The sequence below is a fragment of the Armigeres subalbatus genome, unplaced genomic scaffold (assembly GCF_024139115.2).
Source record: "Armigeres subalbatus isolate Guangzhou_Male unplaced genomic scaffold, GZ_Asu_2 Contig282, whole genome shotgun sequence".
NCBI lineage: Eukaryota > Metazoa > Arthropoda > Insecta > Diptera > Culicidae > Armigeres > Armigeres subalbatus.
This window is the reverse complement of record NW_026943022.1, coordinates 116,070-142,320: the sequence shown is the minus strand read 5'-3', so window position 1 is coordinate 142,320 and position 26,251 is coordinate 116,070. Positions and strand designations below refer to the sequence as shown.

The 26,251-nt window shown below is 38.4% G+C and overlaps 1 protein-coding gene across 1 annotated transcript in view; it reads left to right on the top strand.

The window, feature by feature from the left end:
• The first annotated feature begins 935 nt into the window (after positions 1-935).
• LOC134203881 (sodium-coupled monocarboxylate transporter 1-like) overlaps positions 936-26,251 on the top strand; it is a 59,246-nt gene continuing 33,930 nt past the window's right edge. Inside the window, exon 1 of the mRNA XM_062678716.1 lies at positions 936-1,260. Coding sequence (XP_062534700.1) covers positions 1,213-1,260 — 48 coding nt within the window. The 5' untranslated portion in view covers positions 936-1,212. The remainder of the gene's footprint in view (positions 1,261-26,251) is intronic.

The following is a 26,251-nucleotide window of genomic DNA, read 5'->3' as shown; positions in this document are numbered from 1 at the left end:
AAATTTGTCGATGCTTGTTTGACGGATTTTATGAACCGTCAGCAGTACGCGAAGGTGAAACGAATCCGGCACGTATTATTTCTCGGGAAATTCAAATGTTATCAGCTTTCATGCATACATCGAAGCATAGACAATGAATGAAGCCATTTGAAGTGAAAACTGTGCTACACCAACTACAGCTTATTTTTGTTCCTAAAATTATGTGTCTAGATTTTGGCGCGAACAAGCCTTATGTTTGAGGCCGCGTCTGCTCGAAAACATCATGTTTTTTGTGCAAGTCCTGTTATCTGGTAAAATACCATAGAACTAGCAAAAGCCTTCGTAAAAGTACGTCACGCAAAAAATTGTAATTTTCTATACCTATACCTGGTTTCTATTAACATGAATTTTAATCACTAGGTAATGATTTTCACATTTTCAGTAGCTACATTGTACCCATACGGATTTTTATTAGTGTACATACATAGAACAAATTGACATGATGTCCGCCGATATGGTTGAGAGTTATTATTTACCATTGCACGATATTGACGAACTGAATGGGACCTACTGGTCTGGTTTCGTTCAAGTGTATCAGCTGTAATAAGTAGGGTAAAATGGGGTAGCATGCTGATGTAGGAAAAAGAGCCGCTTCTGACGGTTCTTTGTGTAGCTCATGGTCCATATTCTTTTACAAACGACCAATACCAACCCAATCGTGTATTTTTCGAAGCCGATTAGGATACACAATGGATCTGTGTCGGTTTAGGAAATATTAATGTTTTTCCCTACAGCTTTTCACAACTTTTTCCTGAGGAGGTTCGTACAGCACCCCCTCGCTCCCTGAGCGCTTATCGCATCACATTGACCGACTAGACTGGGACTGTATTGAATGGTGCGTTGCAGTCCGGTCGGTCATGCACTGGAAGGTATTATTAGACTATGCATTGTGCCTCCCCACGTTGATAGTTACCGCAAATTAGCATTATGTCAAACCATAGATTTAGGAATATTTTTACGTTTTCGCGTCATCGCTCAGTAGCTGTGAGTGAGATCTGCGCGGATAGATCAAGAGTTAAAATGATAGTGGGAACTAGAGTGTACGCGAGCAGTGTTCGGAGCAGATATTCGTTATGTTCACACTTTAAAGCACGGTCAAACTGGTTATTGTTTGAATACGGTGGTTCGATGATAATTAATTAGTTACTTCAGTGCTATTGACTTCGGTGACAAATGCTTGATAACGGATATTCAAATTTTCAATTTTGTGGCATATTTGTGGTAAGTTTTTCGTTTATATGGATATACTTGGATGTGGTTTTTATGTAACTAGCAATGATTGTAAATGGATCTTGAATAGCAGCGATTCTATTTTCATTGATTTTGTAACAATATTCTATGTTTTTTCTTTAATTCTATTTGATAATTCATTTATTTTGTTTATCATGTTTGGAGATGAGTATGTTTCTGCGAAATTGTTACCGTTATGAGGAAGTGTTTTTAGAAATATCATAGCATTTCATGTCTCTGAAAATGTGGGCACTTATTAATCCATCTGAAGTTCATAGGCGTATGACGTGTTATTGATAATGCAAAACATGTTCAAAGGAAAATTAAAATTTAGAAGTCTTAATCTCATGTTTTTTTTCAAGTTCACAGGAAAACAACACTAAGGACAATCAGCTCATATTTCTGATAAGGAAATGATTTAGAGCTTTTTATTGGAATGTCTTTATTTGCCATAGGACAAGTTAGTAGTATCCCATTTAATTCCACCACTTGATTGGAACTTTACAGATACGTATTTCGTCGGGTCAAGTACGTCACAAGTACCAGACACTGAAGGCGGCCTTACTGTTGAGGTCGATATACGTATCTGTTAAGCTGCAATCAAGTGGTGGAATTAAATAGGATAGTACTAACTCGTCTTATGACATTACCTCGAAGTACTATGTGATTTATCTTATCGCAACGTAGCAACTTCTAAAGAAAAACTCACACTAACGGTGTTCGGGTCATATTGATCTAAGCAATAGAGGGTCTTGTTTCCCGGACTAAAAAAAATTCCGGGATTAAATTTTTCGTTATCTCGGGATATCCTGGGATCCCGGGATAAAAATAAAAATACTTGCAAATTTCAATTTCATATATTTATTACATTTTTAAGAATAGTAAAATATGTATCAGTTCAATTCACTAACGAATTGCCACTTTTGTCTCGGTTGTCTCCACTCGGTTGCAATACGATTTAAGAAATGTTAAGGCGTTGATGCTTGAATCCGACAAAATAGACTTCTTCTTAGTGCAGTTATTTCAGAATTAGAATCAGAGAACACTCGCTCGCTCAACCGGTGATTGGTAGATGGCCCAGTTCTTATACAGGTTTTGGTAGGTCCTTATACAGAAGTGTATGAAAATCTAACTGTCGCCGGTTGGGAGTATTGATCGAAGTGGGTTTAATGGATTTCAATGCCATGAATACCTTATCTAGACTCGATGCTAGTTCTTCAGTTACTTCAAACAGAGCATGCTCCTTATCGATGGAATTATTCAAGCTACGACGCATCTTTCTGTTTCTGGTTCATAGAGCTATGTCCATTTAGAATCCGGAATCATTTGTTGTATTGCAGCGACACGGAAAGTGACCGCTGCAAGAATTCTTTTACAGCTGTGGTATAAATTTTACGATGTTTCGTGCAGCTAGTCAAAAATTGTTCCAGATGGAAGCCGAAAGGAGAGAAAAAATCTGCACACCCACGATGATAATCCTGCTCATCGACGATGGTTTGCTTTTTGGACAAACTTGCAGAAAAAAGCAGATGATTTTGGCCAGTGGAGATATATCAGCTTCCACACTGATATTCTTCCCTCCCCCTTCATACGGGAGCTTGGCAGAAGGAAGGTCGTGTGATATGTGCCATCACAAATGTTGCCCTCCGCTCGCTTTCAAATCGACTTCTATAAAAACATTCTTCATGCCTGCCGTATCCTAACGGAACTATCAATTCTATACTTTCGCCTCTAATGCTATCATGAACATGTACGGCCAAGTTTGGAAGATGATATTAGCATTTCCATATCATTGTAAATCGTTTAACTTCACGTAGAAGTAACACACACGAAATCATTAATTTAGCTCATTAAGTCGTTGTACATACATACGCCAGCGTTGTCAAGCAGCTGAAGCAGCGTGCTCGCGCTTCAAAAGTTCTGAAAAGGTAACGCAGTAGCTACAGGATTATATCCATAAGAGAATCCTGTTAGCTGTTACTCCCTAGTACTTCCAATCATACCCAATCATCATCATCGCGATTCGTTTTGTCGATCGATCGCTCGTGATACAATCAACAAGGAATGCGATGAACACTTTATACGCAAAGCAAGAATCCATGCCGATACGAATAACTGGTGAGTGCGTTTTGTTTCAAAATAGCAGAAACTGGTAACTCAGCGATTGACAGAAGCACGGATGAAAAAGGAAACCCAAAATTTATGGATTGATTCACTGAGTATCGTGCTCTCACGTGTGACGAAGACATACGAACGAAAGCAGTAGCATTCACCACTGAGCGGCATCTCAAGTGAAAGATGATGCTATGTACGAATCAGTAACCCTGCGCTTAAAGTACCGTGAATTACCCTTGTTTTGATGTATTAACCTTATTTGTACGTTAATCCGTTACCCAGATACAGATGATTTTATTATTCCGGATTCTAAATGGACATAGCTTTAGCTTCCAACAGAGATGATGCCTTGTTCCCGTCAGATTTAGAAAATGATGAGTGGATTGGCAACTTTAACAAACTTAATCAGCTAGTGACGGGAAGCGATCGAAAGCTCAGCAGAATTCGAAAATTACCTTTCTTCACTTTGAAGCCATCTTATAAGTGAGAATAGTTTGATGTCTCGACGTTCGTCTATTCATTTTTGAATTGCATCGTGCAATTTCAAGATAAAAGGGTTTGGCTGGCTATTCAGTTTAGATAGCAAAAAGTCTAGTCAACAAACATTCACTAGTTGAACTAACATCAGTGTGATGATTTAATTCAGCGTTGTGTTGAATTATGTCTGTACTATTTCTTATCACAACTTCTGTTCAAGCTTTGTTCACACAATTTTGGCGAAGTTATACAACTATAACATCTCATTTTGAAAAACAACTTAATTAACTGATTCGTTAAACCTTTAATAAGCATTTTACTAAGCCTCAATTCAGCTACATGTCAATTCTTCGAAAATAATAACGCATAGAAGGTAACATCAGTAAGATCTCCAATGAACGTATTTTGAAGCAATTGCTATTTTCATATAATCATTTTAAAATTTTCCTAAATCGAGTCTCGAACTGCTGTCATTTGATCATCCGCCGGTAACGTTGTCATCCGCGCCATCCTTGATTTGTTAGATATGGCTCACTCAATGCATAACATAAATAATCTTATTGCTGAATATGAATCATAATTGGACTCTTATTCAATAAGTCGATCTGTCAAACTACAGTTTGTTAATAACTGTACAAGATTTTTATTTTAACCATTGTTCAGCCAGTCATAACTATCGCACACTAGGAAAAATACGTAAAAATAATGTCGATAAACGATAAAATAAAATCCGTCCCCAATGCTATTTATGAATTTATGAAAATAAAATCAATGTATATTCGGCCTTCCTCAGAATCTCTTAATAATCGGTTGCGATATGATTGTCAAATGCTGAGATTATTCCAATTTCGCCGCAATAAAGATCAACATCCATGCGATAATATTGGGATTCCACACATCAAAGATTCAATAATTTCCCGGTGTTATTCAACGGCGTTATTTCCGGCTTTTAGTAAATTTCGTTAGTTAGTAAAAAATTAGTTCAGCATGATTTTTTTTATTGCTCCAGAAGTTTTGTTCGTTATAATCTCCGACACTTTAATAAATCACGAAAATAAAAAGCATGTTTTTTTCCCACTGTGCGATAGATCAGATAAATGTGAAATCCAATGGTTAAGAAGGACAAAGGTTAAGAAGGATGTCTAATGCCTGCTTATTAATTTACTATTCAAACTCAATTCGGCCACCCTTTCAGAGCATCACATCATAGTCGAACAGAGAACTTTAAAAATCATTAGTTCAGTACATTGTTAAACTTCCCCAATGTGCTGAAATGTGATAAAACGAAAACGTAAGTTCGACTTCAAATAAAGGTAGTAAACAAATAAATAGGCTATGTCGAATATTAGTTTGATATGCTGAAATGAAATCTGTCTAGCAAATTATTCAGCATCCATTTTATTCAGCTATGATGATCACTAATAAACAATAATTCAACCTAGATGCTTATTTGTAGCTTGTCGTTGTTTGTTGGGGGGTGAGGATTGGTCTACCAGATTTCACATCAACTAGCTGGACCGAAACTTTCGCTGGAATCAGTCTTAACGAGGAACTTTCCACTAAACAGTAACGGTTTTCATACTCCTCATCGACAAGTAGATTTTCCTGCTTGCGGGAAACAACATCCTTCTTCTCTTTTTCGTCCTTCTTGGAATCGCTTCTATCTTCGTCTGTACTATTCGCATCCTCCAGCAGCTCGTATTCAGCTGTCAATGAAAAGGATTATTTTGAGTTGCGTGATGGTTTGTTTTACCTTCTAGGGTTGCTGGCGCCGTTAAGATGCATGGTAAAATATACGTTCATGAATTGTGAAAAATAGCCGGCGGCCGGAGGTAGAGTCACTCAAGCTACACAAATGCATGGATACAAGTGAAAACGCATATGGTTGTACACGCAAAGCTGAAAGTATGCTCTTTTGGGGAGAAATACACTCTTTTGCGAGAGAATGGGACTACCCACAAAAGGAGTAAAATTTGATGCATAAAAAGGATAAGTTTTACACACTTTTCCTGTTTTTATGCATAAATGTTAATCATTTAGCATAGCATAGCATATCTGACCGCACACTATACTAGGTTGGCTGTCGATAGGGACGTTAGATGCGCCAGAAAAACAGCCTGGGGTTTGGCATGTTTTTCATTCAACGATCCCTTTGTTCAACACCTGGCCAGGTCCTTACGATCAGTGGGGATTTGGGTGGGAAGATACCTACTTAAGAAGATGCGGAGAACTCGCGCGACCTTCATAGGTATCTGGAGTTGGAGTTTGGATGGGTTATTAAGGGGTGCTTTTCTTGGCGAAAAAGCGTAAATATTATATTTTTATTGCTATTGATATTATAAAAGGTGATGTTTTGTTCTTGAATGTAATATGAATAAATAGATTTTGACAAAACAATTGCATTGATTTTGCAATCTACGGCATATTTCTGAAATAATAAATTGTAGTAATATTAGACTTTATAGTGTGATGCTGCTTAAAGAATCTTCGTCAGCACCCAATGTTTCTGAAAATGAACTGTAGTAAATGAGGCGGTATACATATAAAATAATTGTCCTGGATAGTAAACATCAAGGGAAAGATTATTGTAATCTGCTCCGCAAACCTGAACTTATAACTAGAATAAATAATAACAAAGTTTAGGAAACAAAATGACTGGATTGTAACGAGCGTACGACGTAGCATCAGTCTACTTGAACGAGCCTGCAATATCAGCCTACGTTTAAAGTGCCTGCATATAGAAGTGGCGCAATACTCCTATCTTTTAAAACCTTGTACCCGATTGGAACCACCAATCTGACAGCAAACGCGCTGTTTCAATTTTGAAATTGCGCCTCTTTGTTATTCTGTTAGCTTCATTACCTGAGTGTATAAAAGTTTCTGAAGGGAAAACAACAATGAAAAACGCACACTCGAACGCAACATGGAAACGCAAAGTCCATAGCGGAAATGAGGTTGTGCACAAAGCAGAGGAGTCATTCAGTAAACGATTTTCGTGGAAGAAAGTTCGCTCGTGAAATTGAGGACACGACATGGCGCAGTCGGCAGGTGAGTAATGGCAGGAAATACCGTGTAGTGAGCAGGATTCTACAAAGTGCGAATAATGTAGATCAGTGTTATTTGAAAAAAAAAAAAAAAATAAGTAAAATATAAACGGAGCGTGCAAGTCTCAGGTCTCTGTAGCTAACAGTATATAAAACGAGAGCTGTACCCGCAATGGAAAAAAATGGAAACAGAGCGTGCGAGTCTCAGGTCTCTGTAGCTAACAATATGTGGAACAAATTACATCCGAAAAAACAGAGCGTGCAAGTCTCAGGTCTCTGTAGCTAACAATTTGTAGAATAAACCACATACGCAAAAAAAAAAGAAAATGAAATAATAAAATAAAAACAGAGCGTGCAAGTCTCAGGTCTCTGTGGCAAACAATTATGTAGAACAAACGATATCCGCAATAAAAAAATGGAAAACAGATCGTGCAAGTCTCGGGTCCTAAAAATATGTATAGTTAGTTGGCCTAATGCAAAAAAAAAGGGGATGCCAGCCTCAGGACTCTGAAACAAAAAAAAATAAATAAATAACAGAGGGAATCAGAAAGCGAATCTTAGATGTGAAAAATCTATAACGGTAAGTCTTTACTGCAAACGAAAAAAGTTACATTAGGAAACCTAAGACTCATCCGTTTAATTTTAGATTATTTTTATTTCTCTCATTGGATACTAGATGCAAATAAAACTGGCACTGTATAAAAACCATTAATATAAAGATGGAGCGCGTAAGACTCCAGGTTGTGGCTCGTAAGTGTAAGAAAATTGTTCTCTGTTTGATTCTAGGAAAATATGTGCGAGCACCGAAGTATATAGAGGAAGAAGTGGAAGACGAACTATCGGCAGCGTTAGCAAAACAGCTGACCGAAGAAAGAGCGATAAGAGAGAAGATGGCAGGCGAACTCGAAAAATCTCGTAAGGAAATTGAAGCGCTTCGAGCTGGCCTTACAAGGGATACAGGTAGCAATCCGGATAGCCAGCAATCAAACTTCGATGCACAGACTGGATTCAGCAGCACTCGGCACATGGCGTTCACTCCCAATGCGTCTCGCAGTTTGGAAGAGTCAAGATTCCTATGTTCCATGAACCAGTTATCTGTAGCGTCGATCAACGTACCGGAGTGCAAGGCAGCGGCCGACGAACAGATACACCGACAAACATTTGAAGAATGGAAAGATTTGCTTATTGATTCGATGAAACTGGCTGGTATCGAGGATGAAGTGACCATGTATACAGTGTTTAAAGTGAAGGCAGGACCACGACTGCTTGAAATATTCCGCAATACGAAGAGTGCTTGCGACGCACCAGATCCTGACGCCGAACCCTTCTCTAACGCTTTGCATCGTCTAAAGACCTACTTTGGTTCTGGATCCGATGTTATGTTGATGAGGCGTCGGCTGTCTTTGATGCTACAGAAGCACGATGAGTCTGATCTTAACTTCATCTTGAGAGTAGGTTCAACAGCTCGGTTATGCGAATATGACGATGATAAGGAGTTCGAAGAAATAGTGGCCACAGTTGCAGAGCACGCTATTAGCAGGGACGTGCGGACTACGGCTTTAAAGTTGCTGAGCCGCAAGGGAAAATTCACCGATCTCGTTGACAAGGTTCGTGAACTCGAAGCAATACGGCTCAATGAGGAGTACGTACTACAAAAACGCGGTAAGCAGTCTGAAAAAGCATCGCCGGCTTTGATCGCACCGGTCCAAACAACGTACAATTGGGACCCAAATCGTTTTACTCGTGGAGGCATGAACAGTCGTGGATATCCGGCGCGACGAGCCAACTGGCGTGCTCCTAGAGGTAGGCTGCCATATTCAAATAGTCGGGTCCAATCTTACATTCCTTCTCAAAACGGGGAAAGATGCTGGCGCTGCTATAGCGTTTACCATACTGCAAACAACTGCCCAGTGAGTCACAAAATATGCAACAAATGCGGAGTGGCGGGACATATTCAACGCGCTTGTAAGTCGAGTAGCTTCAAACGTCCAGCTCCTGAAAGTTTGGATGGTGTTTCCGCTAAAATCGCCGCCGTGGAAAAACTTGAGGGTGATGATGTTGGCATAGATACGGTAAGTGCGGGGAAAGAAGACAAGCTTGAGTAAAGATGAGTGTAATTACCTAAAACGAAATATTAAATATTTAATCAATAAATGATATTATTAAAGATAGTTTGGAAAGAACTTGTAAAAGTAACGTTGAGTCGAAAAAAAAGAATTGAATGAGAAATTTAATTTGAATCTGTTGTACCGTTCATGTTCTTTGTTATATACAATTTTTATAAGAATAAACAAGCTTAAGAAAATGTTTAACACATATTTTGTGGTTGTATTACTGCACAGGTATCCCGTGTATGCAACGACATAGAAAATAACACACAACCATGTCGTCAACTTTATCCGAGTACTCCTATCTCGGTTAAAACAGTCCGAACAACCAAGCTCACTGATTCCAATGAACCATTTTCTGGAACAAAATATGAATCCTCTCGGAGGACAGTTTTGGAAATTGAACCAAAAAAGGACGATTTTTTTGCTCAAAGCATTAATAGTGTAAGTATCGAATACACATTTTTTTATGGAATGGTATTTGATGGTTTGATACTTTTGTTTCACTAGCTGGACCGTTCATTGTCAAAACCACTTGATCAGTCTGTATACAAGTCAGCAAACGAGGAAATCATATTCGCAAAGGTGGCCGGACTACGCTGTCCATTTCTGATCGACTCTGGGGCCCAGGTCAACACATTCACCGAGGAATTATTCCATAGGTTGATTTCAGATCCCAAGTACAGAACCGAGGTGTTTGAAGTGAACCACGATTCGGATAGACCGTTGAAGGCGTACGCGTCCTCTGAATCTATCAAGGTAACAGCGACATTTCTGGCATATTTATACATCTCAGATGACAGGCCAGTACTTTTGGAGAAATTTTATGTGGTCAACGAGGTACGTGCTCTTTTGAGTAGAACAACCGCGTCGAGGTACAGCGTTCTAATGCTCGGACTCAACGTGCCCGTACGAAACCAGGAACTTGATTGGCAAGAATCTCCATTTGCTGGAGAAATTGCAGCAGTAACTACTGACGATGTTTTTCCCAAGTTCAACGTTCCTCCGGTGAAGATCCATTATGATAAGTCGAGACCGCCCTGTCGGAATATCTTTTTTAATATTCCATTCGCTGTGAAGCCTCTTGTGGAAAAAAGGATACAGGAACTGATTAAAGCTGACATCATAGAACCAGTAGTAGATGGGATGGATACTTCCTTCTGCTCTTCCATGTTGGTAGTACCTAAAGGGAAGGAAGATATCAGGTTAGTTATTGATTTAAGAGGACCTAATAAATACATTTATCGGACTCCGTTCGCCATGCCGACGTTGGAGCAGATTTTGGCAGAGCTAGATGGTGCAGCTTGGTTCTCCACTATCGATATTACTAACGCATTCTTCCACATCGAGCTGCATGAAGAATCAAGACATCTGACGAACTTCTTCACAGAGTTCAGGATGTACCGGTGTGTGCGACTCCTTTCGGTCTCTGTAACGCGCCAGATGTGTTCCAGGAGACATTGCAGCGGAAGGTGCTGGGAGGATGCAAAGGATGCAGGAATTACCAGGATGACATTTTGGTTTTCAGGTCAACGAAAGAAGAGCACGACGAATTTGGCCTCCGTCCTCGCGTGCTTGGCGAATCACAACGTTATGTTGAACAAAAGTAAGTGCGTTTTTGGAAGCCAGATTGTAGGGTTTTTAGGCTTTACATTAACGCCACAAGGTTGGATGGTGGAGGAAGGAAAAATTTCAGCGATCAGGGAATTCAGGACTCCAATTAGTTCATCAGAAGTCAAAAGCTTTCTCGGATTGATCACGTTTGTGGATAAATTCATCGTACACCGTGCTACTAAAACGGAGCATTTACGAGCATTGGCAGTTTCCGAGAAGTTCTATTGGACCGAAAACGAGGAGCGAGAATTTGAATACCTGAAAAAGGAAGCACTGAAAACAATAAAGCGTCTTGGATACTACAACCCAGCGGATCGCATCGAACTCTTTGTGGATGCATCACCAACCGGCCTCAGGCGGTATTAGCACAGTACAATGAAGATGGGCAACCACGAATCATTGCCTGCGCGTCTAAAGTGCTTTCGCCAACAGAGCAACGTTATCCGCAAACGCAGAAAGAAGCGCTTGCTCTTGTGTGGGGCGTTGAGCGGTTTAACTATTATCTGCTGACAACATCCTTCGTGATTCGAACTGATGCTGAGGCTAATCAGTATATTTTCCATACCAATCATCGTTTGGGAAGAAGAGCAGTGACACGGGCTGAGAGTTGGGCCTTGAGGTTACAACCCTATGACTTCACCGTTCAACGCATACCGGGAAATGAAAATGTAGCCGATGCATTGTCCAGACTGATTCCAGAAACGCAGGAGTGCATACCGTTTGATGATGATAACGAGAAACATTTCCTGTATGCACTGGATTCAGGATCCATGGAACTTACTTGGAGTGAAATTGAATCTATGTCAGAAAGCGACGAAGAATTGCAATCAGTCCGGGAAGCGCTAAATAAAAGGAAATGGACGCCTGAAATTCGAGCTTACGAAGCCCATAAAAAAACATTACATTGCCTTGGATTTTTAGTGTTTAAGGACGAACGTGCGGTGTTGCCTCGAACTCTTCGCAGGAAAGCCTTGGAATCCGCCCATGGAGGACACATTGGTGAGGTGGCTATGAAACGCATAATGCGCCAATTTTTTTGGTGGCCAAAGATGTCAGCGGAAGTCTCGCTTTTCATCAAGAATTGTGAAACGTGCGCGTTACTGTCCAAACGAAATCCGCCTGTGCCGCTAGTGTCAAGAGAACTCCCGGAAGGACCTTGGGAGAGCCTTCAAATTGACTTCTTGTCGGTTCCACATTTTGGTACAGGAGAGTTCTTGGTTGTGATCGACGTCTATTCTCGGTACCTTCATGTGGTAGAGATGAAGGCCATGGATGCTGAGAGTACAAATGCTGCATTATGCGAGGTTTTCCAGACTTGGGGATTGCCTATCATCTTGCAGAGTGATAATGGTCCCCCATTCCAGAGCGCAGCATTTATCGAATTTTGGAAAAGCAAAGGGATTGATGTACGAAAGTCGATCCCTTAAGTCCTCAGTCCAATGGGGCAGTCGAAAGACAGAACCAGGGGATAATTAAGGCACTGTCGGCATCAAAACTGGATGGAAGGAACTGGCGACACGCTCTCCAAGAGTTTGTTCACCGGCACAACACACTGGTTTCCTCACTCTAGGCTTGCAGTGACACCGTTCGAATTAATGGTCGGTTGGAAGCATCGTGGAACGTTCCCCAGTTTATGGAGCAGTTCGTTGACCAAGGAGCTGGATCGAGATGAGGTTCGTGACCGGGATGCTGCAACAAAGCTGTCCAGTAAGACATATGCTGATTCAGTTCGGGGTGCCAAAGAATCGAACATCAAAGTTGGGGATGTGGTTCTGCTGGCTCGTCAAAAGCGAAGTAAAACCGATTCGACTTTCTCGTCGGAACGCTTCCGTGTAATTGCTAGAGAAGGGCCAAAGGTAGTGGTAATAAGCAGCACAGGAGTACAATATGCTAGAAATATTCAGGAAGTTAAAAAGGATCCGGTAATGGAGACAACTTCTGCTGAGGCCCCAGCTGCGGAAGAAACGGAAAGCCCAGCACACGATGAAGAACTTTATGATGCCAATCGTTTTGCTGTCCAGCATTCGGAAGATTCGCGACCACTTCGTAACAGAAACTTGATGAAAAAGCCTACTAGATTCAACGATAATTTTGTATATCGCTTATTTCACTAAATCGTAAACAGTAAGAATAGTTTGACGTTTAAAGTGTCAATGATTTGTTAACTAGGTAAGGATAAAAGAAGTGACCAATGATTTGTTAACTAGGTAAAGATAAAAAAAAAAAACCTTAGAAAGGTGTTGGTGAAAGTGAATAAATAATATTTAATAATAATATAGCACTTTATTATAATATATTATCATAAAGGCTCCCTCAAATCTAGGTGGTTTCAACGCTGCGATTTTATCGTTGGGTTGCTGCATGAGAAGACGGACGGGTTGTATTGTTTCTGTTCAGCTTTAACATGTTGTCAGAATTCATAATACGTAATTTGTGAAAGAACCCTTGGCTATTTCACTCTTGTAAACATGAAAGTTCTGACGTCATAAGTTGAAGAATGTGCTTATTCACCAGCAGTCAATGTTTGTCTCGGTTTGTATGTTATACAGGTTTGGGCAATAAGGCAATCCATGAGACAGCTCCGATCAGCTGACGATTTTTGTTTACCTTGATTTTTTGACAGATTCTGACCGGACTGACAGAACAATCCAAAGAAAATTGTTAAGCCCGGTTTACACCAGAAGTGGATTGCCTTCAACTGCATACACACTTTGTTTTGATTTCGATTGTCAGTCCCATCGCTGAATGTCCTCGTGGATAGCCTAATAAAGCATAAACGTGTTCGTTAAGTGTCGGAATCGGTAATTGTATTTGGGCACTAACACGAACAAAAGGCAAGCATAACCGAACCTGTGTAGAATAAGCATTGATAGTTTCATCGGCGAAATGTCATCATACACGTTGTACTAAAACGGGTTATTATTCAGTTTTATTTTGCCAACTTCTATTAAAACACCCTAAATAAGCACGGTATGCAGTATAGATAGTAGAATCTATAGATGAGCGAAAGCATGGCTGAGTCGATTTTTTTGACCATGCACGCGCGCATATGACGTCACAGCCCTTAACATTTCCATTGAAATCGTGACGTCATGCTCGTTTGGAGACACGTTTAACAGTTCGTTTGGAGACAGAGGATTTATCTTCGCTCATCTATATATATTCCACTATCTATAGTATGCAGGCGGTTATTAACAGCAGGTTGATTTTTTTTTCTTTCCCAAAACAAAACGGAAACAAAAATAGTTTGATCCGATAAAACGTATCCCTTTTGCGAGACCCTTTACTGTGTCATATAGATAGGAAATAAAATCTAGACATTGTGGTTTACAGTGGAGATGGGAAAGAATGTAGTAAATGAGGCGGTATACATATAAAATAATTGTCCTGGATAGTAAAACATCAAGGGAAAGGTTATTGTAATCTGCTCCGCAAACCTGAACTTATAACTAGAATAAATAATAACAAAGTTTAGGAAACAAAATGACTGGATTGTAACGAGCGTACGACGTAGCATCAGTCTACTTGAACGAGCCTGCAATATCAGCCTACGTTTAAAGTGCCTGCATATAGAAGTGGCGCAATACTCCTATCTTTTAAAACCTTGTACCCGATTGGAACCACAAATCTGACAGCAAACGCGCTGTTTCAATTTTGAAATTGCGCCTCTTTGTTATTCTGTTAGCTTCGTTACCTGAGTGTATAAAAGTTTCTGAAGGGAAAACAACAATGAAAAACGCACACTCGAACGCAACATGGAAACGCAAAGTCCATAGCGGAAATGAGGTTGTGCACAAAGCAGAGGAGTGATTCAGTAAACGATTTTCGTGGAAGAAAGTTCGCTCGTGAAATTGAGGACACGACATGAAGATCAATAATTGTCATTTGGTTAGGTAAATCGTTGACAAGATGATTGTTTATAGATGTTTATGCGAGATTAGGTATTTAAAATATATGGAGCTCCATGGTATGGAAATATTAAGAATAAGTATAGAAAAAACGTTGAAATTTATGAAAATCAAAGGAGAGCAAATTGATCCTTGGTGAGAAATAAAATTCACCAGCAACACTTGTTTCAGCTGAAAAGGAAATATTAATGTTTAGATTGGGATTACATTATTTGAAAAATAGTTCACAGTGTCCCTGACCGAAGGACCTCAGCTTCAAGAAATCAGCGTCACCAGATCACCGTGTGTCAATAAAAATATATGGTAAAAATTATTAAAATAAATATGTTTCTTCTATTGTATTGGAAATGTTACCTTTCCTTTGTATCTTGTCAGCTCCTCCCGTTTTTATATCACCGAACCTATCAAAGTTTTGTCAGATAATAACGACCTAGGTAAATGATGCCCTCTCAATCTTCCTGTATTTTTTAGTGAACCAGTTTTAGTAAATTTTTAATAAAAATTTATATGAAAATGTGGAAAAATAGATATGACGATATGGAGGGAATGAAAATGAATATATGAAAATATAAAAAAAAACATGAACATTTATAATAAAAATAAATATTAAAGAATGGAAACATAAACATATGAATATATAACAAAATGAAAAAAACACAGGATTCTGTTTTTACACGATTTTTTTTGCTCGTGTTTTTCATAGTGTGACGTCAACCTACCCCCAAAATCTTCGCAACATGTTTTAAAAAATCCAGAGTAACTCAAAGGAAAATCACATGGTAATCAATATGCGATAAACATTCAAGATGAGTGCAAAATTGAGAAAATGTAAATCGTGTAAAAACAGAATCTAGTGTATAAAAATATAAAAAAAAATTTAATGTAGCAGAATATGAAAATATGGATAAAATATGGATATATCATGAAGATATGGAAATTGGAAAAACATTTAAACAAGCAAAATTATGAGAATATAACACATGATAGCATAAGAATAAGAAAGAATAAAATATGAAAATAATTTCACACTTTCACACTATTATTTATAGGCTAGATGTACCAGTTGTGGCTATAGCACCAGTTGTCGCACTAGTGCTTTATATGCCAAATGGCCAATCAAATCATCGCAAAAACCAAGTTCATATCAAAGCATATTTATATGATACGATAACACCTTTGATCTCCTCCAAAACAAGCAAAACATAATTGTAAAAATTGATTTTCCTTAATTTTTGACGTCCTTTGCACCAGTTATCGCACTAGTGGTCCCTATTTGGCCAGTCCCATAAGAAAACAATGGGATTTGCCAAATAAGGAACCAAAATTAAGAATAGTGCCACAACTGGTGCATGCGTTCCTATTATGGATTAATTAATTATGAGGATAATAACAAATTTTATTGTGGTTTTCACAGCTGCTCTAGGGAGCAGGAAGTAAAACCTTTCCCTTGATATATAAAGTTCACCCACATGCCTTTTACTTATTTTTTTAAAAATAGTTGTTCTTATGTATGGCGACAATTGGTACACCCACCCTACATGCTATAAAAATATAAATATGAGAAAACAAAAGTATGAACATATGAAAATATAAATGTACATATATGGAAAAAATAAATATATGAAAATATAAATACCGCCATCGGGGGTGACAATGGGTCTGGGGGGTGAGAATGGGTCATCGTTCTCACCGGCAGTCTGGAGGTCGTAGAGCAAAATCGTTCAATTTAGTCTTCTTTCCCTCAGATACATTCAATCTATTCTACAAGCATTCTAAGTGGTTGAAACAGTGACCCATTCTCACGCCCATTTGACCCATTGATATGAAAGTATAAAAATATGAACATAGGAAAATATGAATACATGATGAAATGAGGACGTGATAATATGAAAACATGTTTGAAAAATACAGGGTGTTCAACAAGTTCGAATACAAATGTTTGATCATTGTGTTTGTACGCCCAATGTACTTATTCTGTATTAGGCTCGATGTCCACGTAGCGTCATTTCAACGCAGAGTGCACGTGGCGTCAAAAAGACGCAGGTGTGCACCGGGAAAAAGCGGTATAACACAGCGTCACCACGCCGATGCACGCTGCGTGCACGTGGCGTTGAAAAACCGCTACGTGGGCATCGGCCCTTAGTATTGGTGTCAGCGTTAGCGGTATATATACGCTATCGGATGTGTGTGGTGTTAGGGTGACCATCAGTGTTGTGCTGAATCATTATCAGACGATAATGATTGCAATTTTCATGCGAAAAATTTTCCCGCGAAAACAGTAGGCTTGTTGTCGCTGGCGACAACTTCTCAAACTTTGCACTCAAACGATGATAAACACAAATATTTCATTCAAACATTATTCTTTACTACTATCAGCTAATTGTCAACAGTCCCGTTATAGCTTCTATTTGGCGTTATGGTTGGTAAGGAAATGGTAGTAAGGAAAAGAGTTCAAAATATATTTAACGATAATTGCTTTAAATCAAGAAACGATTTCCAAATGATTCTTATTCGCTGGCGATTTTTTATCACTTGATAATTTAAAAGTAAGATCGCGGGTGAGTTTTGATCATCCTCGATTTTTTGAAAATTTGATATTTCCCATCCCTGGTGACCATATGGTATTCTAAAGGGGGACATGTCCTCCTTTTTAGACAAAAATTGGAAGTCCTCCTTTTTCCCTAAAATGTCCTACTTTTTGCATATTAAAAAACAGTTGAACTAATAACTAATATATAATTGAAAAATATAGTTCCTTATCAACAGTGTACGGCAGCATACAACATTATGAAATTATGAAAGCATAAAAATAAAAAAAAATATGAAGATAAAAAAATTGCAAAATTTTAAAATATGAGAGTATAAAAATATTACATTATGAAATTAAGTAAATATAGCACATACAAATATGGAAAAGTAGGGGCCCTCCTTAGCCGTGAGGTAAGACGCGCGGCTACAAAGCAAGATTATGCTGAGGGTGGCTGGGTTCGATTCCCGGGTGATACGAGGGTGGCTGGGTTCGATACGAATGCAAAAATGGTAACCTGGCTGAGAAACTTCGCAGTTAACAACTATGGAAGTGCTTAATGAATACTGAGCTGGGAGGCGGCTCTGTCCCAGTGTGGGGATGTAATGCCAATAAGAAGAAGAAATATGGAAAAGTGAGGGAATAATTATACGAAAATAAAAAAATATTCAAATTCCAAATTAATGAAAAAATGAAAGTGGAGTAATTTCATGTTTCTTTTGAAAATACTGTCCAGATTGCTATCAGAAATCAAGGTAGGTGTTGTCCTTGATTTCAATCTACACACTTAAATTTTTCACCGATCTCGGCTGTGCGATTCTCGGTTTAAGTTCGTTTGCTGAAATATCAGCTGAAAGGACGTATGATTACGGCGGCTTCTTCGGGTGCTGCGGTAAACAAATTACTTTTTTAGCTGTGATATCAGCAGAAAATCAGTAACCGAACGCTCGGCTGTGCAGATTTCGGCAAAAGAATCAAAAAATGCCGAGCTGAACTGAGTGTGTAAGACAAAAATTACAAAAGCGTGAGAATTACTACTCCGTACTACGCCCCTCTGTACCACAACTAGGGGATGGAAAGGAAATGTTGATGTGATAGTTAAAGAGAGGCTCTCCATTCAGCGACACCCTCATAAAGTACCACGGAGTTGGATATTGGTAAGGTATTCGTTGGGTCAGGATTTGCCTGTAGCTGGAAATGTGACCGTGATAGATCTTACCCCGTAACGCACCACATAAAGGTGTCTACTCAGCGTTACGGGTATTATGCGTAAATGTTAATCATTTGTGAATAAAAGATAGTCATGATTGTGCATAATATTTATTCCTTTTTATGCGTAGTCCCTTTCTCCCAAGAAAAAGTGTACTTTGGAGTCATAATTGAATACTTTATAATCAAAAGAGCATACTGCAAAGTCTTTTGTGTGTAAACTTGTTCAGCAGTGTAGTCGGTTTAGGACTCATGTGGTAACGTCACGCTTGAAAGTAGTACCCATAGGGCGACAATCCATTCCACGTCTTGAATTGATGGCAGCGGATCTGGCATTACAATTACATAATTCCCTGCCCTTGTATACATAACAATATCATTTTGTATTGATGATATAAGGACGCACACCAACATTTCCGACTGGCGTTGGATACTAACAAAAACTACCGTCGCTGTTGTATTAAAAACAAGGCCCTCCACTAGACCTGTGCGCCGAAGTATTTGTGAGCGGCGGCGGCGTAAGGCCATTTTTACACCGGCGGCGGCGGCGTCGGCGGCGTCACGCCGTAAGCCATGTTCGGCGGCGGCGGTGGCGGCGTGAATCGGCGTGAATGATTTTAAGCTGAGAAAAAAAAACTCGCGCAGTAAGGCCTATCATGCTTTTATTGTATTTTAGGTTTTTGTACAATTGCTAGCTACAGACAGACTGATAGGGTGAACATGCTAACAGCTATAGCTTGTATCTCCACAGCAAAAGTTTACATAACATCTTCCATTAGGATATTGCCGCATCACAGCACATAAATTCAGTGGAAAATACTCCAGTTATAAATCCAGAAATTCGTTTGGAAATTCCTCAAGATATTCCTCAGAAAATTTTAAAAATGAATTCGGTGAACTAATTTATAATTTTCCTATGAATTCCTTCAGAACTTACTCCAAGAATTCCCTTGAAAATTTATTTGGCTATTGCTTCGGAAATTCTTTCCAAAATTTCTTCAAAAGTTCCTTCAGGAAATTCCTTGGAAATTACTTTAGGGATTGCTTCGGTAATTCCTTTACGAAGTCTTTTGGGATTTTTTTCGGAAATACATTTGAAAACTTTTTTCCTTCGGAAATTCCTTTAAGAATTCTCTACAAAATACCCATGAAAACTCCTTCATGAATTTCCATCGGAATACCTACGGACACTGTTTGAGGAATACATCCGGAAATCCCTTTAGAAGAACGCCTTCGGAATTCGATTTAGTTTTTTTTTAATTCCTTCAAGAATTTTTTTAGGGATTTCTAATAGAAATTCTTCCAGTTATTCCTTAAAAATTTCTTCGGAAACTCTAAGAAGATATTTTTGGTATTCTTTCGAACTTTCCTCTGGGATTTATTTAGAACTTTTTCTAGGAATTCTTTCTGAATTTTCTATAGGAATTTATTCGAACATTCCTCCGGAAATTCCTATAGCAGAAATTCCTGTAGCACTTCGAAAATTTCTTTTAAAATTCCTTTAAGAACTCTTTCGAGAATACCTTCAGACATTCTTTTGGGAAATTTTCTAAAATTTTGTTTGTGAATTCCTTTCATTTTTCTTTAAGGACTAACCGAAAGAGAACCTGAAAAGATTTTCTCACAGAATTTTTAAATGAATTTCAAAGAGGTGAACCAGGGCTGAAAACCTCTATAATAAATTTTGTTTGACTATTATCGGCTCTTTCAGTCATATAAGTATCACGAAAGTATCACATCAATAATAAAGAATAAAAAAATGAATTTCTGAAAGTAATTTACGAAGAAATGTTTAATGGATTTACTGAACAAATAGATATTGGTATGTACACAGAAATTCCTATAGTTCTCCAGGAATGTCTTCGAAAGTCCGGACAGTAGTAGAACAAACTCAGTTTTGGCTTTAGAATCAAGACTGCATGCCAAGAAAAACTCCCAAAATATCGAGATTGCAGATATTCGGATATCCTCAAGAATTCTTTGGGAAATTCTTGCACGAGTTCCTTCGAAAATTTCTACACATTTTTTTTATAAATAGCTTAAGTAATTCCCTAGGAAAATATTCAGGAATTAATTCGGTAAGTCATCAGGAAACTCATCCTAAAATACCTTCTAAAACTCCGTCAGCAACCCGATCAAGAATTTCTTCAAAAACTCTCCACAAATTAAACCAAGCTTTTCTTTTAATTGCTTCGGAACTTCTTGGGACCTTAAGAAATTTCTTAAGGAATTCTTCTGGAAATTCCTTCAAAATACATATAAGATTCACACTGACCATTCCATAAAGAATTTCTTTTTAGTAATACTTTTAATAATTTCTACTCATGTAGATGGGTACACTTCCCCACAGTTGTAATGGACTCAACGTGCCCTTCTTCAAAGAAGCCATCCCTCGGAAAACTCAAAAAGGATTGCGAATCTATTTGTTAGTCTGTTGGATTACATTGCTGAAAGGAGATTCTCTCTATCTCGCGGGCTTCACGTAAGTGTCTCTGGTTACGGGTCCGCCACCTCCGTTGCTTGCCCTTCACACAGAAGTGCATTGAAAGCAGAATGGTAATTAAATTCGATTGCACTATTGGGTGGAGCCGCATGCAGAGCAAGACTCAAGCCAGGGTGATGGATAACCACATACATACATACATACTTTAGAAAATTTCTACAAAATTCCTTCGGAAATTATTTTAACAATTCCACTGGAATTTTTCCAGGTATTTCATAAGACATTCCATTCCCTCGGAAATTAATCTAGTAATTCTTTCGGAATTTGCAACATCATTTCCTTCCAAAACTGGAGGACGAATTTCAAGATACCCATCTCCGTACGAATTCCTAGAGCAATTTCCAACGGACCTTCTAAGGAAATTACTGACATACTTAAATTTCTTAAACAATTTCTTTGGACATTCCTCGTAGAATTCCTTCCTGATTTTCTCCAGAGATACCTTCAGAAAATCCTCCAGAAATTACAACGGAGATAAATTCAGAAGTTTTTCACGGCTCTAAGAATTTTCTTCAGATATTCCTTCAGAACTTCCTCCAGGACTTCATGGAAATTATTTCAAGAAAATCAAGAAATTGTTTATCGAAATAAATCGGAACCAATTTTTTTGAACAATTCTAGTAATTACAAGGAAGATGAATGAAATGTTCAATTTTTTGGGTCACGTGCACAATCGTGCTCCAGATCCTGAAACCAAAAGATTCACACATTCATTATGGTGTTGATTTGTAGCTGTATTTTTTCCGGGATTTCAGCAATTTGTTAAACTTTTACCGAGATTCGCACAGCCGACCCCCAACAAACGTGTTTTTTGCCAAGATTTCTGTCAAAATTGCTGATAATCAGCAAATTATTTGCCGAAAACCAGCTAACAAACGTTATTTTTGCCGGGATATCAGTTTTTATTTTGCTTTCCACATGAAGTTACATATGAGATTAGAAGTTAATCGCCACGCTCATTGATTTGTAGATCTGTAGCCAAGAAGTTTTTGGATGATCTAACATTTAACACGACAAAGCGTGTTAAAGTGACAGGGATAAAATTAAACAAATCTGCTAAAGGTATAATAGCTATTTAATTAATGCTTGATAGGTTGCCTTGGTTCGGCAGATGCAAACGCACTGCATAATGTGATTTTTGTGTTGGCCAAACATCGGCGTGAAATACGAAATTCGGCGGCGTGGAGCCAACCGGCGTATGGCGCGCCGCCGACACCTTGACCGGCGTCGGCGTACGTCAATAAGTGTCGGCGGCGGCGGCGTGGCGCGGCGGCGCACAGGTCTACCCTCCACTGGAATCTAGCAGTAGGGCAAAAGATCAGATGGTCGTGGGTGTTCCTATAGTTGCGGTAGTGTTATTTTAACAAAATCTACGTATTTAACGCAGCAACCCATATTGTCTATCAATTTGTTGACCTGTCATTACTTGAAATAAAAGAAAACAGGTTGGAAAATCCCTCGAAATCGATAAAGTATCACAAAATTACCTTATCTTTTTCTCGGATTGCACCAATAGTTGCGGTAGTGTTCCAATAGTTGCGAGTCCCATAAGAAAACAATGGGATTCGTAACTATAGGAACACAAATTAAAAAATACCGCAACTAATGGAACACTGCACCAATAATTGGAGGTATCATTTTAGGTAACAATAATGGTTTCTGCAGCGTTTGGAATACTTTTCGTTAAAAATATAATTGATGAGCTGTTGAATAAGTACTTAAGGTAAGCGACATGAAATATAGATGTGGTGTAAGCGAAGAAACAGTGGTGGAACGTGCTTAGTTCCTCCACTATTGGGTCTTTTACCCTATATGATTTAAAGGGCCACCATTCCTTTTGACATCCGAAAATTAGTAACCGATCCCGGTTGCTGATTTAAACGAAGAATTGCGTGCGAATGTTCTACATCACTTAGTGATACATTTCGAATCGATGATCAATGTCAATTCTACAAACCGATTAGTTAGACTTCTTCGAAGTCATTGCGACTGATTGACCAGACGAATCTGCTGAAAGCTAAACCAAATTACAACTTTTGATTGTGCTTTTCTTTGTTGCTCCCCATTTGCCTAGTATTCATATCCCCTTGAACATCTGAATGCTATCTTCGACACAAAAGCGTGTGACGTTATCGTGGGATAACTGATAACAACTGTCTGTTTATAATCTGGTCACTGGCACTGGTTGGACCCAAGCGAAGAAAAGGGGTTTTCCAACCACACAATAGTCATCAGACCACTTGGGGGGGGGGATACCTATTGTATGTAGAAATAAGGTCATGTGGGATGTAGGCGCAAGGAGTGCTGTGTATTTTCGATATGTTGCTTAATAATTTTGCGCCTTTCAATTTAGGTGTGATCACTGTTCCGACCTTAGAATTCAAATATATGAGTAGAGAGTATTGATCAAATATTGATTAAAATTTAGATTAAAATATTTGAAGGAAAATAGTCGAGAAATCGAATAAAATATTGATATATGGAAAGAATCATTTGTACAGAACATTCATGAGTGGATGGGGGTATATTATTATTTCTTAGGTTTCACCTAATCAATCTAGGTTGAATTGTATCAGTCGATATTGGCATATCATTGCACAATCTATCAAACGAAACAGGATTCCACTGTTTGATATTTGTACTTCGTAGGCATTTATGTTCTGTATTTTTGCTGTAGATAAAAATATATGATTCAAATCGCACCACTTTCCGCATTTGAATTATCACTTGCTGCTGGACAATACGACACTCACTATTCCACGCTGATATTGATGGATTTTCCGCCTGATTCAAGAGTGTTTGCTGCTCGGGGGGTACTTTCCGATCACTTATTTCAATTTGTTTACGATTAAAATAGCCATTTCCGGGGTAGATCAATCATTACGGAAAGTTGTTTTGCTTGGACACTTCACAAACGTAGGTGTATCGAAATTTTGTGTTTCGACTGAACTGATTGACGTCTAGTGAAAATGGTGACCTCCAGCTGTGAATCAATTTTTAGTTGTATGGATTAGATACAAGGGGCCTTTCTTAGTCTAGGATTAGGATTTTTGGCTAAAATGCAAGGTCCGACTGAAGGTTGCTGTGTTTGATTCCAGTTTTTTGATTTGATTTCCCTGGGTATGAAAGTATCATGGAAATTTCTCACTTATCACTTTTTGGTTTTGCTCATTTTTCTCTCATTGATCCATTACATTTTTGCCAATCGCGTATACCTACTAAGTATAAGTATAATATATTAAGCATAGGATCACTTTAAAAACGAGCTTTTGATAGAAGGCCATAGACCCATAGTGTTATATATTAATCGACTCAGCTCGACGAATTGATGTGATTTTTCATTTTTATTTGCCATTTTTGCCTGTTTTTTTATTTTTTTTCTTCTTATGTTTGGTTTATTTAAGGTCACTCCTGACAGAATCCAAGTTTCAAAGTGCTCGCGTTTTCGGGGGCACACCACTCGATACGGAGGCGGCGGACAACTGTCATTTTTGTTGATTCAGCTTTGCTGACAGTTGTGCGTTGCTTCCGTATCGAGTGGTGTGCCCCCGAAAACGCGAGCACTTTGAAACTTGGATTCTGTCAGTAGTGACCTTAAAGTTAATTGCCTAATTTCCGGGCATTGACCACCCAACATGTACGCTATGTTATTACAAAGTCTTAATACTTGCTTTAATTCGAAATTTGGATTTAAGGTAACCACTTTCTTGCACCCACGACCTCAGCATGTTTTATGGTCAAATTTATTCGTACACTATTTTAATTTTTATTCATTTCAAAAATCGTTACATTTGAGCTTGGACCGATAAAACAAGCCTTCATGTAGTGCAAAGTCATGAATTTTCAACATCATTCTAATTAATTAAGAAAATTATTTTGAGCTTTTTAGTGGAATGTCTTCACATGTCATAAGACGAGTTTGTACAATCCCATTGAAATTCCAATGGGATTTTCGGAAATTTCAATGGGATTATACAAACTCGTCTTATGACAAGTGATCATTCTAATATTAATTGAAATCAATCTGCTTTGATAACTTATGCGAGGTATATGAAACCGGTCCCATTTTTTAAATGAGGTTGTTCCTAATAATCCAGAACCCAAGAGGATTCGGTAAAAGCTGCATCCGTTTCAATACGAACCCTGGAATCGTGCGAGTTAGGTGATGACAAGTTTAGCAAACATAACACGTTCTGGTCATCTGTTTCTAACAGAGAAGTTTTTTTTACGACCGAACTGGATCAATGTTAGGGTGACTCAAAAAAATCCATAAAATTAAGTGGCTTGAATTGAATCATGAAAAAGAGTGAATGTAACAAGCGATTATTGGTATGCGGTTCAAAATTTCGCAAGAACGTATATGATTCTACATATATAAAATGTCAAAGTAAAGTTTATAATCGATTTTCTTCCAACTTGTTGCGAGAAAATCTGAAAATCTGCTTTATGAAAATTTGGCTCATGTTTTTCATAGCTTTTGTGTACACACAGATAGACGGACATTTGTTTAGTTCATCGAGCTGGGACGATTATTATATAACACTATAGGTCTCCGAGCAATTCAATGAAAGATCGTTTTTAGAGTGAAATGGCCACCCTACTCTATCCATGTCTTAGAAGAAGTCACACTGTCTGTCGATCCAAATTATCATATCAGCTGAACATGTGCTTAAATATCAAAAACTTTCTTAGTAGGTGTGATTTAACGTTCCTATCACCAACGACCCTCGTTATACAAACACGCTGATCTAAAGAAAGTATATTTCGTTATCGAAATGTCGAACTAGACGAAACGTCGACGGCCGCAGAATGAATCGTTAATTAGTGGTAGCTGGCGTCTTGACATTGATCGGTAGAAAGAATGAAATGCTATTTGAATCCGATTTGTATGCTTAATAGAAAACTAGTTTTTGTAAAACTTGACCCGTACGTTCGATTGTTATGTCACAAATAATATAAATAGATATAAATACATTGTTTATGCGCTTAAAATAATCTAATTTAAATAGTTCGACTTAATTACTCATTCTTCTTTTTGGTTTTTAACTTACAAAAGTAATGTATTTCTTGAACACATAACATTCATCACACAGCACATACTTTTCTGGTATTTAACTTATTATAAGGCGAACAAAATAGCGCCCCACTGAAATAGGAAATCATTTACCTTCGTCCAGACCGCATTATGCTTTCGTGCTGTGCGCTTCTTTTGTTTTATTTGCTGAAGAAATTTTGTTATAGGGGAACTGTTCCGATCTTCATCTCACTGTACATATATCCATCTCATCGCTAAACAAAGAAATACGACACCAAATTCGTCGCTTCTTTTTGTCAACACGCGTGCTCACTGCTGAAAAAAATCACAAAAATAATAAACAAGCCAAATTCCTTTCCATTGCTTTGTTTTTGATGAGATGGAAATAGGAGCTATGAGATGAAGTGGCGAACCGTTCCCCTACTACCCGTAGCTATTTTAA